The 15,241-nt window shown below is 37.7% G+C and overlaps 1 protein-coding gene across 1 annotated transcript; it reads left to right on the top strand.

Annotated features, from left to right (window-relative positions):
• Window positions 1-149: 149 nt before the first annotated feature.
• Window positions 150-4,635, top strand: LOC108682949. The gene is made up of 2 exons (XM_018172216.2): window positions 150-1,388; window positions 4,350-4,635. Exons 1-2 carry the CDS (start codon window positions 721-723, stop codon window positions 4,378-4,380), a joined length of 699 nt encoding a protein of 232 aa, XP_018027705.1. The 5' UTR covers window positions 150-720; the 3' UTR covers window positions 4,381-4,635.
• The last annotated feature ends 10,606 nt before the right edge of the window (window positions 4,636-15,241 follow it).

The raw sequence follows: 15,241 nt of genomic DNA, 5'->3' as shown, positions 1-15,241 counted from the left end.
ATATTATGATATAATATCATTTCTCTAAATGACTTCAGTATCTATTATCAAAAATAGGTAGAATTATTAAGTATTCATGTGTGTGACAAGAATTTTTAAGAAAAACTTTGTATGTGTTCAGATTAGAGAGCATTAATGCCGATTGGTTTGCTTGGTTGAACAATAAATAAAAAATTTATACGAAAAATAGCGGAATAGCGGCAGCAGTAACGAAATTCTCCTAGAAAGAGATGCCAGTGAATTGGTTTCAGCCATACAGGGATTAGACATCAAAGGAAACTTACACAATATGATATCATTGCCAATTTCATGAACTTTAACCCATTTTGTAGTCTACACACTATCAATGTTTCTTTTAAATTTGTCAAAATAAGAATATCGATTTTTTGATATCGCGATCTTGGGTAAAGTGTCGACTAGAATAAATTGAATCACGCACGAATTCCTGCATTAGTGTGCCACGAAATCTTGGCAAACGCAATTAAGCGAACGGGGACAATGATCGGAGAGGGATACATGCGCATGTTGCTCTTCTTTCGTCCAATTATATAATATTTCCATCAAAGTTATCTAGGTTAATCAAAATACACCGTGTTAAATTTTACGCTTTATTTATTAGCTCACGCTTCTTTAACTTCACTATCAGGTTCTCGGACTACTATTTTCATTTTAGAGACAATTAGTTTCTCTGTTCAATTTAAGTAAAGTAATTTCAACATCATGACTGGAAAACTCCTGTTACCGTTGTTTTATGCACTTGCCGTACTATCAGTCCGCGGAACGGACACTTTCTCGGACAACGTCGCTCTGTTCTGGAATTTATACGATTCCGTGGTGACAGGTAGTAGGATTCTACATGACGTCACTGAAGGAGTAGGCGCTGTTTCCAAGGCCATTAAAGCCATCGATACTTTCCTAGACACAGACGCAGAAAAACAGCTCGAGGAATCCGTGGCACAAGCCATAGAAGAAGATAAAACAGCTACAGAAAACGGAGATGAAATCGCTACGTGTGACCAAAACTCAAAGGATGAATCTTGCTCGAAAGAGTCCAAATCTGAACCGGATACCTCAACGGAAACAGAGATGCCGAAATTCAATGGATGTGGAGCTCTTGGATTCCATATAATGGACGCAAATCTTCCGGTTGGAAAAATGATCGAGTGTTGTGGAGTTCACAACACTTGCTACACCTCTGCTTGTCGCGTGAATAAGAGGGATTGTGACTCGAAACTGAGGTCATGTCTCTTTTCTCATTGCGACCAAAAATCAATTGAACGCTCGCAGAAGAAACCTTGCTATGCTGCTGCTAAGTTGCTCTTCTCGGGAACGATGGCGCTTTCTTATCAGCAATACAAAGATGCCCAAGATGCCCTCAAATGCCAAGGGTAATGATTGCACACTGCACAATTATAAATAATCTTGTATGAATTTTCCTGGCAGTTTAAACTTAATATTCATGTGCCCATTATAGTTTGTACAGCCACACACTCATGAATTCCCTACATCAAAGTAGACATTTAGAACACTTAGAAGTGTAGTAAATTCACAGCTATAAACGATAGCTTACCAAATTGGCTTTTGGAGAGTTTTTCATCATTGAAAACAAAATTGTGTGCTAGAAATTGTCATGATTTTATGTTTGAATTTAGCTCAGCCTTTTGAAAGGTTGTTTATACTTCTTTTTTTTCTGATTTTTGTTTTTTTCTGGATGATGGTTATTTACTAATTTCATTATTAAAATCTGTAAGATGAAATTCAAATTTGGGCCGAAAGATGCATGCGTTTTTTTTGGCATTTAAACTACAAAATTATGTGTATTTTTAGCAGCAATGAAATTGCTTCTTGAATATACTGTAGTTACAACACGTCAGAGTCAACCATCAAGAACAGACGGTTGCAGCAAATGCTCATTGTTCGTTCTTATCCTCAACAAATGAATACCAAAATGCAATTCCGAATTTTCGTAAAACTTTAACATGCTCATATATTTGAAAAAAATGCAATTGAAATCAATGGAATGGGGGCTGGGAAAAATGTATTTCTATTCTTTTCAACGTTAGGAACTTTCCCTATGGCAAAAATCAAAATAAATATATTAAATATAACTATTTACACCACCGAAAATACTCCAAACTTATTACCGCACTCTAAAATCAGATAAATATTAACTTTGTGATTTTAAACCTTTTATCATACTTTTTACGTAGTAGAATGAAATGGTTGCAAGACTTATATAAAAAAATAATTAAAAAATAAAAGGCTACCAACGATTTCTAAGCCTAATGAAAAAGTAATAATGATATACAAATTTACAATACTTCAAAGGTCTATATCGCATTCGTCATTATATAGTTTAGGTTTCTATTGATTTATCGTTTGCAAGTTCAATGCAAGCTGGCAAAAATTTTCCGTCGATCATGTTTAATTAATGGTTATATACCGATAATAACTAAATATATCAAACAAAAAATATAATAAATATAAACATATAATCTACATATTATATCTAACATCTATAACAATAGTAAAATAATGCGTGTCCAAGTAAGTTTTTTTTTGTAGTACAATAGAATCCTTTAAATATTTGTCATTCATTATCAATGAATGGTTTTAGAGTAGAATAAAAAATCAGAATTAATTCTAGAAATATGTTCTACAATAATTACTTATGCATGGCTTTGTTAGTAAGATGGTCAATTTCTCAACTTTTCAGAGCCTAACCAGTATTATTTTATCGAGCTTTACTTACAACCCATTTGTTAGTTATTATCAAGTTTTGCCCTATGAAAGAATAATATTTGCAAATATCTTATTTGGTAATCACTCATTCAGTTTATAAGTTGCACCATATATCCAAGATAAATAAGAAACAGAAATGCATTTAAAGCTGCCTATATTAGTGCTGGTCGTGCTGTTCACGATAAACGCGTCAGATGCAGCCATCACCAACAACGCGATGATGTTCTACAATCTCTACAAGTCAGTGATGAGAGGCACGCGAATCTTAAGAGACATCACCGATGGAGCAGGAGCAGTCACTGATACATTGCAAGCCATAGACGACTACGTGGCTTCTGATGGTAAAAATACCGCACCTTCAGGAGGCCGAACTTGCAGAGACTCGGCGCCTGGGACCTGCTCGAAGAACGCCCAGCTAGAGGTCTTCTCTGATGACATCCCGCTACCTGATCTATCCCACACCACCGCGTGTGGAGCCCTTGGTTTCCACATGCATGACACTCATCTACCGATTACGGAAATGACAGAATGCTGTAATGTCCACGCTTTATGTTACGGTGCCTCGTGTAGAGCTAAAAAACGTGTTTGTGATCGAAAATTGAAGAGTTGCCTTGCAGCAAAATGTAAGAACGACAGGTCGCTCACTCGGAAACTCAGAAGATCTTGCAAGGCTGCAGCAAGGCTTCTCTATTCTGGAACTCTATCAATGTCTTTCATGCAATTCAAGAAAGCTCAAAAGCTGCTTTTGTGCTCAAAAAGAAACTGATGCTCAGTCAATGAAGGCCAGTATTCCTAATTCTTTTCTAATTTTTTTCTGGAAGTGAACCTGCACTATTGGCTGAATTTAACGGCGATTCGAAATGATTTAGCACTTTTCGTATAGGTCAAAAATGGCCATCGTATTGAGCACTTTTTCAAGGCTTTATTTTTTATAGTGAATTTTACTCATCCATAATGTAATAATGACGCAAGCATGTGCCCTTCGGACGCCAGTATCTCTCCAAATTTTTACTTATTTAACGCTATATATTATAATTTTATTTTTACCCTAACGGATTACAAAATCCGTTTTCATTAACTTATTGCATTGCTCTTTTTTTCTCCATAAACCTTTTTTTTATCTTTATATATATTCCATATTCAATGTTCTACTCCACTTAAAACCGCACCGCAATAATGTTTTGTTCTTATTTCACCTACATATTATGTTTAATACACCATTATTTTATTGTACACAAACATTTTTTCAAAATCTGTAAAAACTGAAATGTTTTCAACCAAGCCCCGAATCGAAGATTTCGCATAATCATTCACGTTAATCGTCAAAAAACAAAAACAATTTACTTACATTTGATAACATAATCAACTAAATCCCTATGCTATCACATAATTCGCATCCTATAATTATATTTGCAAAAAACACAGTCCTAAAGCAACCCGCGAAATAGCGGAAAAACGCTAGCTAAGCAGAGGTGATATTGGAAATTTTGAGGGCAACCACTGTGCATATATCAGCTTCAAATATATTTTAAATTTAGAACTTCTTACACATTCACAAATATAGAAGTAATAATAAAATGCCTAATAATGTATAATTACCCGTGCAGGAGAAGTAACCGGTACGGACGCAACAGGTAATCCGACAGCGGAGGCCGACTCTACCTCATCGTCAACGCGATGAACGAGGATTTTAATTACGTCTACTCGATCTACTTCTACTCCGCTCATCTTGGCAAAATTTATGTCATCATTTCTTGGTTTGCAAGTTATATTTTAACAGGATATTGTTCAAAAAGTTAGTCCGCAGTAGTAATCACTTTCAAAACTCTTGAGTACGGGATTCTTATAAATTTTCAATTCTAAATTTCATCCAGCCGTGCAATATGCATTTTTTTGCTAATCAACGAAAAGAATTTAATTTACACCGAATTTCATTCATTCAAGGATTAATAAAAGAACTAAATTTTCGAATCAGTTTCCAAACTAAAAATTCTATCCAAAATAGTTACATTTTAATTACTTCAACTCTACGCATTGAAAGTGAGGAAAATTAGTATTTATTTAGTCATATATTTTGAACAAAACCCTTCACTTCTCAACTGTACAACTAAAATATACTCGTTTATAAGAAAGGTTTTTCCCTGCATTGGTGGAATTTTTCATACCTCGCCCTATAAAAATTCGCCCACAGTAATCTTAAGGCTTGATTTAATTTTAATTATTCGACTTTTTTGAACGCTTATTATAACAATAAATTAAATATTTCGGACGTAGATTGTAAAACAGACTCACGTTGTTGTATTTCTGCGTTTATCTTGAATCAAACGTGGAAACTTAGTAATCGGAATGGCATCTTTCTTTGTTGTTTGAATTCTTTTCGCGTTCTTTTTTACATATCGAGAAATTGCCTCGATAGATAAATCATGAATTCTCAATGAATTCAGTTTTCCAATAAATAGTATTTGTTTCTGGTAAAATAGAGCCTTACACCATGAATTAGATTGTCAATTCTTATAAGTAATACAGGTATTTTCATAGCATGAAAATTTATACTATCTACTTAGACTGATTGAAAATTTCTGTACAAATTTTCTTGATTTCGCTAACAAACAAAAATTTCCACTGACAATTGTCGATAATATCGCATCTTTAGAGGGTGTAAGTCGTTCAGTTAGTTTGCTAATCAAGATTAATTAGAAATCATTCGAATGTGGAGCTCGGTAACTAATTTATTTAACTTATTGACTAATTTAATCTTCAACGCGGTTTGAAGTACGTTAAAAATGATAAAAGTACTTCAAATTTTCCAAATTATTGCAGTTAGTTTTTTTTTAAATTTCGCAATTTTAATTGCTTGATTAAACTAAACTGGCAGATCGAATACAGTACATCTAACTTATTGTAAATCCTGTAATCAATGTAACTATTACAACAACAGGTATTTAATTATAGCTTTTCATGAATTTTCATCGGTAAAATAATGATCGTTTATAGTCACGAATAAGTTTTTTGTACCTGGCATTGAAATTAATGTGCTTCAATTTTAATTTATTTTTCCGTAATTCTTGATCAAAGTAAAAAAATAAACACAAATACACGAAATATTGTTGATTCCGTTGCAGCCATAAATTGAAATATAAATAAGTAATTTATGTGCAATTTATTTGATAATTGTTTCCGTCACCGAGATTTCGTCTTGTGCGGTATCATTTGAGACTACTAAGAAGGTATTTTATTAATACTTAAGACGGAACATATTCTTAAGATTTAAAGTAAGGTGTCCCCACGTGGTATTCCTTCAACGAAAGTACAGAATTCGCTCGTTTATTTCATTTGTAAGCTACGTTTCCTCTGAGTTGTTTGTTATTAAATGAATTATGGGATTCGCATTCTAAATGTTTGATTGTTCCCACATTGATTAATGAATTTTTCGATTTAAAGGCCAATAGACAGATTTATTCAGTAATTTAATTTTAGTGAAGTTAGTCCAATTTTTTGGCGGGAAAAATATGTTATGGGCAAACATATCGTCGTATCGTGAGTAGGAAGATAGAATAGAATAGAAGTGACGGCATTGAAGAAATAGGCCCATGGCCTGTTGCCGATTCTTGTACTTTTGTGACTTGATTCACAAGGGATCCGGCCTTTGGAACCCGATCTTTCCATAGCTGACGATTGATTGAGATAGCTGCTGGACTTATTGCAAGGCTCGTAAGGTGCCAGGCATTTCAAGACTGAACATATGCTCAAGCATAGCTTCGTTAGTGACTCTAGTCGTAATTCTAGAGCGGGGGAGATCTCCTATAGTCGTAATCCCCATTCACTGATCTATGTGAAGGTCCAAAATTTTTTTAACTTTACTGGCATGATAGTTCAAGATTTGTAAAAAAATTATCGATTAAAACAGTGGTTCCCAAAGTGGGCGATTTCGCCCCCCCAGGGGCGGTGGAAAGATCTTGGGGGGCGATATGGAAGAAGAGGGCGGTAGGGGGGCGATAGTCTGAAGTCACTGTTAGAAGGTCGAACGTTTGTTTGACGATTTGTACACAACACGTGCAGCACATGACTCCCAGCGATGGTTTTTTTCACCCAGATCTGTTTTTTTAACCTCTACTGGGTTTACGTCTCAGACAAATTAACGGCCAGAGTCGCGGCCGGTCTCACGGCCAATTTCCAAATTCAATGATCAAGGAATATCTCTCAAACTAATGAACTTAACTCTATGAAACTTGGTACACGTATTCATTAGGACCTAACGACAATGTTTTGCTCGTGAAAATTGTTTGAATTTTGCCATTGTTGGTTTTTGCCATAGTTATATGACAATACAGGCCGAAATTCACAGTGATCAACCAATTTATACCAAAGCACTGAACATATTTGAACGAAATATTGAATTTACAGTCCAACTACCGTACGGTAATGTTTAGCTCGTGAAAACTTTTCTGATTGTGCCTTCGTTCGCGAGCTATTTTTTTTTTTTCATTTCACCTTCATTCGTGATTTAAACAGCAATACGTGCTTAAATTCGCATTAATCAAGAAAATTTTTCCAAACTACTGAACAGATTTGAACGAAACTTAGTATTTAAATACCTAATCTTAGCAATGGTGATGTTTACAATTTTTTTGTTTTGCCTTTGTTTGCGAGTTATACGGCCTATATGTATAAAGCTCTTGGTTAAACCGGCCGGTATAAAAGCCGGTCGTTCCTCCTAATCTGTATAACTCGCGTACGAAAGCAAATAAAAAAATTGTTACAAGCTAAACATCACCGTTGAGAGGTTAGGTATTTATATACAGAGTTTCGTTGAAATCTGTTCTGTAGTTTAGAAGAAATTTCTTGATCGCCGCAAATTTAAGTGACAAATTACCCGGCGAAACGGGCCGAATACAAGGAAGTACGAAATCAAGTATGACGGTGAAATGAAAAAAAAAATTAGCAAACTAAGGTAAAATCGAAAAAAATTATATAAGCTAAAATATCACAGTTTGGTAGTTAGGAATACATGTTCAGAATTTCGTTCAAATCAGTTCAGTAGTATGGAAGAAATTCTTTGATCACAGCGAATTTCGGCCTGTTACGCAATATACGCGTTACTCACGAATGAAGGTGAAATTAAAAAAAAATACGAGCTAAACGTCACCGTTAAGTTCTGATGAATACGTGTTCCAAGTTTCATAGAGTTGCGTTGATTAGTTTGAGAAATATTCCTTGATCATTGAATTTTGAAATTGGTCGTGAGACCGTCCACGAGTCTGGCCGTAAATTCGCCCGCGATGTCCTAGGTTTCTGGTGCTGAAACAGTTAAAACAGCTGAAAAACATATTGGTTCACTAAATGGGGTTCTATTTGTTAAATAAACATTTGTGTTCAACCTTTATCTTTTAAAATTGCAGCGTAATAAATTTCATGAAAGAGGCTTATGTCTGTGGGGGGGCGTTAGAAATTCACTAGGAAGCCAAAGGGGGCGCCAGCCTGAAAAAGTTTGGGAACCACTGGTTAAAAATTTTAATGCGAGATGAGAAAACTCAATAAGGGACAAGCATGTATGCTTCCAGTAACAGGTCAACTCTGGCCAAAATTTTCTCTTTGAAACTGTTGCGAAAATTTTACTCGTCTGCGTTAATAGAACTCATCAGAGTGATGCATTTAATATGCTTTACAAAATTAAATCTATTGCTCGGAAGTTTTGATAATTAATGACATAAGTTGTCCGAAAACATCAAGGTGGGAACCTACTTATACTTATAACCTACTTATAACCTACTTCAAGGTGGTATAACCTGGTAAATATAACGCTGATATTTGGATGCGTCAGAAATCGATGGTTAACAATTAGGCACATTTCACTTGCTCATTAATGTGACCCGCTGTGTATGCAGCGCGGACACTTCGCTTCTACACTTCGGTACAGCCATCAGGTTACGGTACAGACGGAGAAGCCTGCTATTTTTTATTGAAAAATTTTACAAGTTTTTATTGAAAAAACGAGGCCAATATCGTCAGAGAGAACATTTTAAACAACATACAACGGCTTCAGGTAATAACAACATACAACGGCTGAGCGTTAGGATGGGTTTCATCAACGTGAACTCGGTGGCAGGTCGACCTTTTCTACGTGCACAAAGTTAGATTACGAATAAAGACGGGTGCTTCTCTTTTCTTAGAGTTTACCCATGAATTTTAAAAATTTTCTACGAAGCTATGCTCGAGCTCTTAGAAAACTAAATCGTTTTGAAGATAGACTACACGAAAGAATGATTACCTCTGCAATATGCATTTTCAGTTATTATGGGAAATTTCATCAATTTCAATAGAAAAATCATTATGTGTATTTCGCAAAAAATTCGTAAATTCATGTTGTCTCGATTGTGGAAATCTACAAAGATATGCGGAATCTGGAATGCTAATTGACAATTATCATTCCGTAATATAACAACGATAAATTTTAATTCAATTCTGACAGGTATACATAAAACTGCTGAATTATGATTAACAAAATTTGTATAATTCGTAAAGAGTCTATATAATTGCTCATACTATTATAAAAATGCCTGCTCCACACATCAATCAGTGGACAAATATCTATGAATTACGACGAAATTCAACATTATGGAAATTCCATTATCTTTTCAAACAAATTTAAATAATTTATCACCCCTATTAAAAATAGCTAACAATGACAAGAGAACCGATTCACCAAATGAGTCACTGGACATTCTTAAAAATATGTGATTACTCACTGATTAGGAGAACAAGTCGTCTTGAAATTCATCCTCAAATCTATAGGGTGATTCAAGGAAACTTACTGATTTGAAGGTTGAATAAAAAAGAACTAGTTAAGGTATCATTACGGTGAAAATTTTTATTGAAATAGATATTACCTGAAATTTTGTATCATTTAGCTTCAGAGATAACATCGGACAAATGACGGCCCCCATTGTCAGTGCATTCAGTCGATTTTTGAAGTTCCGTTCAACTCGCTGAAGCGAATTGACGGCGACGGCTTAGCGTATGTTGTTCATCAAATGAGGTAGGGTCATTAGACAATCATTGTAATCAATTAACTCAAGATAACTTGCCCTAAATATGTTCACCTACGTAGCAATCGATTTCCGATCAGGAGCCCAACCTGAAGGACGAATACGCAACCGAGTACGGAATGCTTGTTGAGTAGCGATAATGGAACGGCCATTAGAAAAGTACGCCTCGACAGCAATTGCACGCTGCTCTCTTGTCCAATGCATAGTGGTAAGTGATTATGCTGGACGCAAAACTTCATGACCTTGCCTTTCATATGAAAAATTCCCGCCCTTTTCCTACAACGTCTGACTGCTTGGCGGGAATTGAATAGCCCTGTATCCGTGAATAGCCCTGTATCCGTGAATAGCCCTGTATCCGTGAATAGCACTGTATCCGTGAATAGCCCTGTATCAAAAAGTACTAAAGAAGAGGTAATTTGTGAGCTGTATGGTTTTTATTATCAAAGTTTCTACCGGCGGTCCGGCTCGCACTCAAGAACGAATTGAGTCATTGAAAAAATTTGAAGGTTAACATAAAAATTACTCCAACACCGAAAATTCCTTCAAAAATTACTATTTGAAGGAATTCCTTCAAATTCCTTTAAATAACATTTCTCATTTGGGACCTCAGCTCATTTCCCAGGGCCAAAGTTGAAGCTCTGAGAACACTGAGAATTAACAATGCTATTGAAGCAGAGATCATTACAATTAGGTCAATATTGAGCTTCAGCTTTCGATGATTATGCAATAGATACGAATGACGCCGTACCATTTCATATAAATACATTTTCATAAAATCTACTTATGTTCTTGCTAGAGTTGGATTTGTAAAATGATTAATATTGATTTATGTACTCGAATTTCATAAACATGGCCAGTTAGATATTACTCAATCTATACCCAAATTGAAAACCCCCTTCTTTTGATGTTAAACGAAACTGCCGCGGCTTCTGACAATGTATGGTGTTGGAGCAAGGAACGATATCACAGCGAGCAGTTCCAACTTGCAAGGTCAAAGCTGTTACGGAACTGAGCGCTCGCGATACCACGAAACATACTGCGCAGGATGATGCATAGTGTAGGAAATTCAAGGACATATTAGCCTACAGGTCTAGAAACCCGAATTAATCCTAGCGTTTGTGTATATCTTTCATATTTGATCAAATAAGTTTGCAGTGGATTGTGCTTTGAAAAAAATTTGCGAAAAAATTTTGTGTGTAACTGTGTACATGAAGACATATCCTGCTTATTGACACTAAAAGGCCTTTCACAATACTCTCTCCATCCCCTTTTTTCATCAGCCCTTCTAGAGCAAATTCGATCCATTACATACATACTTGAAGTCTCATTTTAGAACAGAAGTGTCGGCACTGAAGAAATAGGCCCATGGCCTGTTGCCGATTCTTGTACTTTTCGTGACTTGATTCACAATGGGTCCGGCCTTTGGAATCCGATCTTTCCATAATTGACGATTGATTGAGATAGCTGCTGGACTTATTGCCTGGTCCGTAATTTGCTAAGCAGTTTAAGACTGAACATATGCTCCTGCATAGCTTCGTTTAGTCTGTTCTTGAAGGCGTTCATACTCGGAGCGTCAAAGATGCTATCAGGGAGGCTGTTCCACATGTCGGTGACTCGAAGCGAGAAGAAATGTTGTCGCATGGATGTGTTCCAACGCTGTTTTTTTAGTTTATAGCCGTGGCCCCTGGTGCTGATTCTTGTTTCAAATTCTAGTAATCCTTCAGGGACCTTGTATAAGCCATGAGTGTACTTGTATGCTTCAATGAGTTCCCCGCGCAGACGTCGATAACTGAGGCTTGGAAGCTTCGTAATCTTTAATCTTTCCTCATAGGACTTGCCTTTCAAGCCCGGAATTATGCTTGTTGCACGTCTTTGAACACTCTCTATTAAAATTTTTGTCCTTTTCAAGTTTCGGTGACCACACGACGTTTCCAAACTCTAGGTTCGGGCGCACGACAGCAACAAACAACTGCTTCATCGCTTCTGCATCTAGGAACTCGAAAGAGCGTCTGATCAGTCCAAGTCGTTTATTGGCTTTATTAACTTGACCTTCAATATGCTTAGAAAATTTCAACTCATTGTCGACATTAACTCCTAAATCTTTTTCCATTGTCGACATCATCGCTCTGTCGTTGCAACCGTGTCTTCTCATACTGTAATCTTGCTGTTCATTACTCTTGCCAAGGTGGATTACTTTACATTTGTCAGCGTTAAAACGCAGCTGCCACTTATCAGCCCAGTCAACCAGCCTGTCAAGATCACCATGTAACTGTACTTTTTGCGACGTATTCTTCACTGTATTATACATTTTTGTGTCGTCAGCATACATCGAGCACACGCTAGACACAGCTTCTGGCAGATCGTTTATAAACGCAACGAATAAAACAGGCCCGAGAACGCTTTCTTGTGGCACGCCGCTGCGCACTGGAGCCCAGTCTGATACGGACCCATTAATACTGACACGTTGACGTCTCCCTAATAGAAATCTCGGATCCATTTGAGTACATTGCTGTCAATTCCCAAAGACTGCAATTTCCGCAACAGCCGCTCATGTGGGACACTGTCAAATGCCTTGTCAAAATCGAGGTACACTGCATCTTCTGGCTCCCTTTCGTCCAGCAGGCGGGTCCATTCGTTCAGAGTAGACAAGAGGTTCGTGGTGCAGGATCTCCCTGCAAGAAAGCCATGTTGACAGTCTGATAGAAGATTATTAGCAGTCAAATGATCTATCAATCGATCCCTTACAACAGATTCCATTACCTTGCAAATGACACTTGTCAAACTGACAGGGCGATAGTTGCCCGGGCAGCTTTTGTCACCTTTTTCGAATAATGGTGTCACTTGAGCTTCTTTCCAGTCAGCCGGCAAGATCCCTTCGTCCAAAGTTTTTCGAAAAAATTACGTCAAGGGACCGGCTAGGACAGTTGCTAAGTGCTAACTCTTTGAGTAATCTGGGGTGGAAGCCGTCTGGTCCACTTGACTTGTTTGGATTTACAGCGATAAGGCGCTTGAGAACCCCTTCTTCTTGTATTTCAAAACTTGTTAATTTAGAGCCGACTGGGCGCTCCTCAATAGCTGGAATACTGTTCAAGTCCTCTTCAGGAATAATACTGGAATACTGTTCAAGTCCCTTTCTACTGAAAAACTGATTAAGAACGTTAGCCGTGCCCTCATCAGAGGATATCTTTCGTTGATCTACTTTCAAATCAGAAATACCGTTCTTCATCTTGCACTTCGAGCTAGCGTACAAAAAGAAGGCTTTCGGGTTCTTTTTGCAATTTTAGCAATATTTTTTTCGAGGGTTTTTATTGCGGTGCGACAGCTTTCTTTAGCTTGATTTCGAGCTCTTGCGTATATGTTATAGTCAGCATCGCTACGAGTCTGTAAATAACGCTGGTTGGCTTCCATTTTTGTTTTCAGCTTAGCTAGAACTGTACTGTTCATCCACAGAGTTTTTTGGCGCCACCAAGCTCAATTTTAGGTACACACGCATCAACTGCAGACATAACCGTGTCCTTGAGAAATGACCATGACTCAGCCACATTCATGTCCTTTATACAGTTTGAAATAATCACTGCATTCACTGCTTCACGGAGTTTATCATAGTCGCCTTTCGCAAAATCCAAACGCTCACGCTGTCGAGGCGTCTTCTCTGTACAGCACTTAAGACTGAAAAACAATGATTGGTGATGGCTTTTGCCCAATGGAGCCTCGTGACGAAGCTCATCTAACATTGATTCATCACTCGTAAACACCAGGTCTAGAATATTGGGAGTCTGTTTACTTCTATAGTGGGTTGGCTTAGTAACGTGCTGGACTAGGAAGGAGTTTCTCTCAAACTCCATGAACAAGGATGCTGGGTGATTCTCATCCCTTGGAGAGGATCCATCTGTCCAGTCTAGCTCTGGATGATTAAAATCACCAACGATCAACGTGTGTGACCTACGGAAAGCCATGCTCGGTAAAAGACTGTTTAGTACTTTATCGTTTTCAGAGGAACTGTTTGGTGATCTATACACGACGCCTATGAGGAAGCTATCTTTGCCTTTGAGAGAAAGTTCGCACCACACTGATTCTCTAGCTCAGTGGTTCCCAAACTTTTTCAGGCTGGCGCCCCCTTTGGCTTCCTAGTGAATTTCTAGCGCCCCCCACAGACATAAGCCTCTTTCATGAAATTTATTACGCTGCAATTTTAAAAGATAAAGGTTGAACACAAATGTTTATTTAACAAATAGAACCCCATTTAGTGAACCAATATGTTTTTCAGCTGTTTTAACTGTTTCAGCACCAGAAACCTAGGACATCGCGGGCGAATTTACGGCCAGACTCGTGGACGGTCTCACGACCAATTTAAAAATTCAATGATCAAGGAATATTTCTCAAACTAATCAACGCAACTCTATGAAACTTGGAACACGTTCATTGAATTTGGAAATTGGCCGTGAGACAGCCGCGAGTCTGGCCGTTAATTTGTCCGAGACGTAAACCCAGTAGAGGTTAAAAAAACAGATCTGGGTGAGAAAACCATCGCTGGGAGTCATGTGCTGCACGTGTTGTGTACAAATCGTCAAACAAACGTTCGACCTTCTAACAGTGACTTCAGACTATCGCCCCCCTACCGCCCTCTTCTTCCATATCGCCCCCCAAGATCTTTCCACCGCCCCTGGGGGGGGGCGATATCGCCCACTTTGGGAACCACTGCTCTAGCTGATTGATGCTCTGCAGATAACTTGATTTGCTGGGCCCCATAAGAGGTTCTAGCCCACAAAGCTACACTTCTACTGCACTGCTCTTCATTTAAGTTATGAAAACAATCAAAACCTGGCAACTGAAATTAAACAGGTACACTTTTCCCCCTGTGACTTTTAGGGAGTGTTTCTGTAATACAAATAATGTCTATGCACTCGTTTTTGATCACAGTTAACAGCTCACTTTTTTTGTTCAAAACAGAATCCGAATTTTTGTAAAAACATTTTAAATCTTTTGGTGCACATTCACTTTGATGCATGCGTTTACTTCTTGCATTGTTTACAGGCCTGAATCTATGGACATGACTTCTTACTTGTCTACCAGCTCCACTGACTGACCGTACGTGCGGCCGGTGTTATCTTGACATCGCGAGAGTGGTTGACCTGAGTCTCCGTGTTTTTCCGCCCGAGTCTCTCCTGCCATTTCTTGCGAAAATTTACTCTCTCTAAAGGGGTAGCATCCTTTTTAACAAAAACTGATTTAAACTCTGGTAATTCACTTAGTTTTCTCGCAGCCTTAAGCACATGTCCGACCTGGGCTGTATCCTACACAGTTACCAGCAGCGGTCTACAGGCGATAGTGTCTTTCGATCGCAGCCTCTTGCATGCCGTTATATTCACAACGACGTTAAGTGCATTGGCACAGCAATCAGTAATAAACTCAGCATCCTGAGCATTGCTTTCGGGAACGTTAAACCAAACAAG

The sequence above is a fragment of the Hyalella azteca genome, unplaced genomic scaffold (assembly GCF_000764305.2).
Source record: "Hyalella azteca isolate HAZT.00-mixed unplaced genomic scaffold, Hazt_2.0.2 contig6408, whole genome shotgun sequence".
Lineage (NCBI taxonomy): Eukaryota > Metazoa > Arthropoda > Malacostraca > Amphipoda > Hyalellidae > Hyalella > Hyalella azteca.
This window is presented reverse-complemented; position numbering and strand designations above follow the sequence as displayed.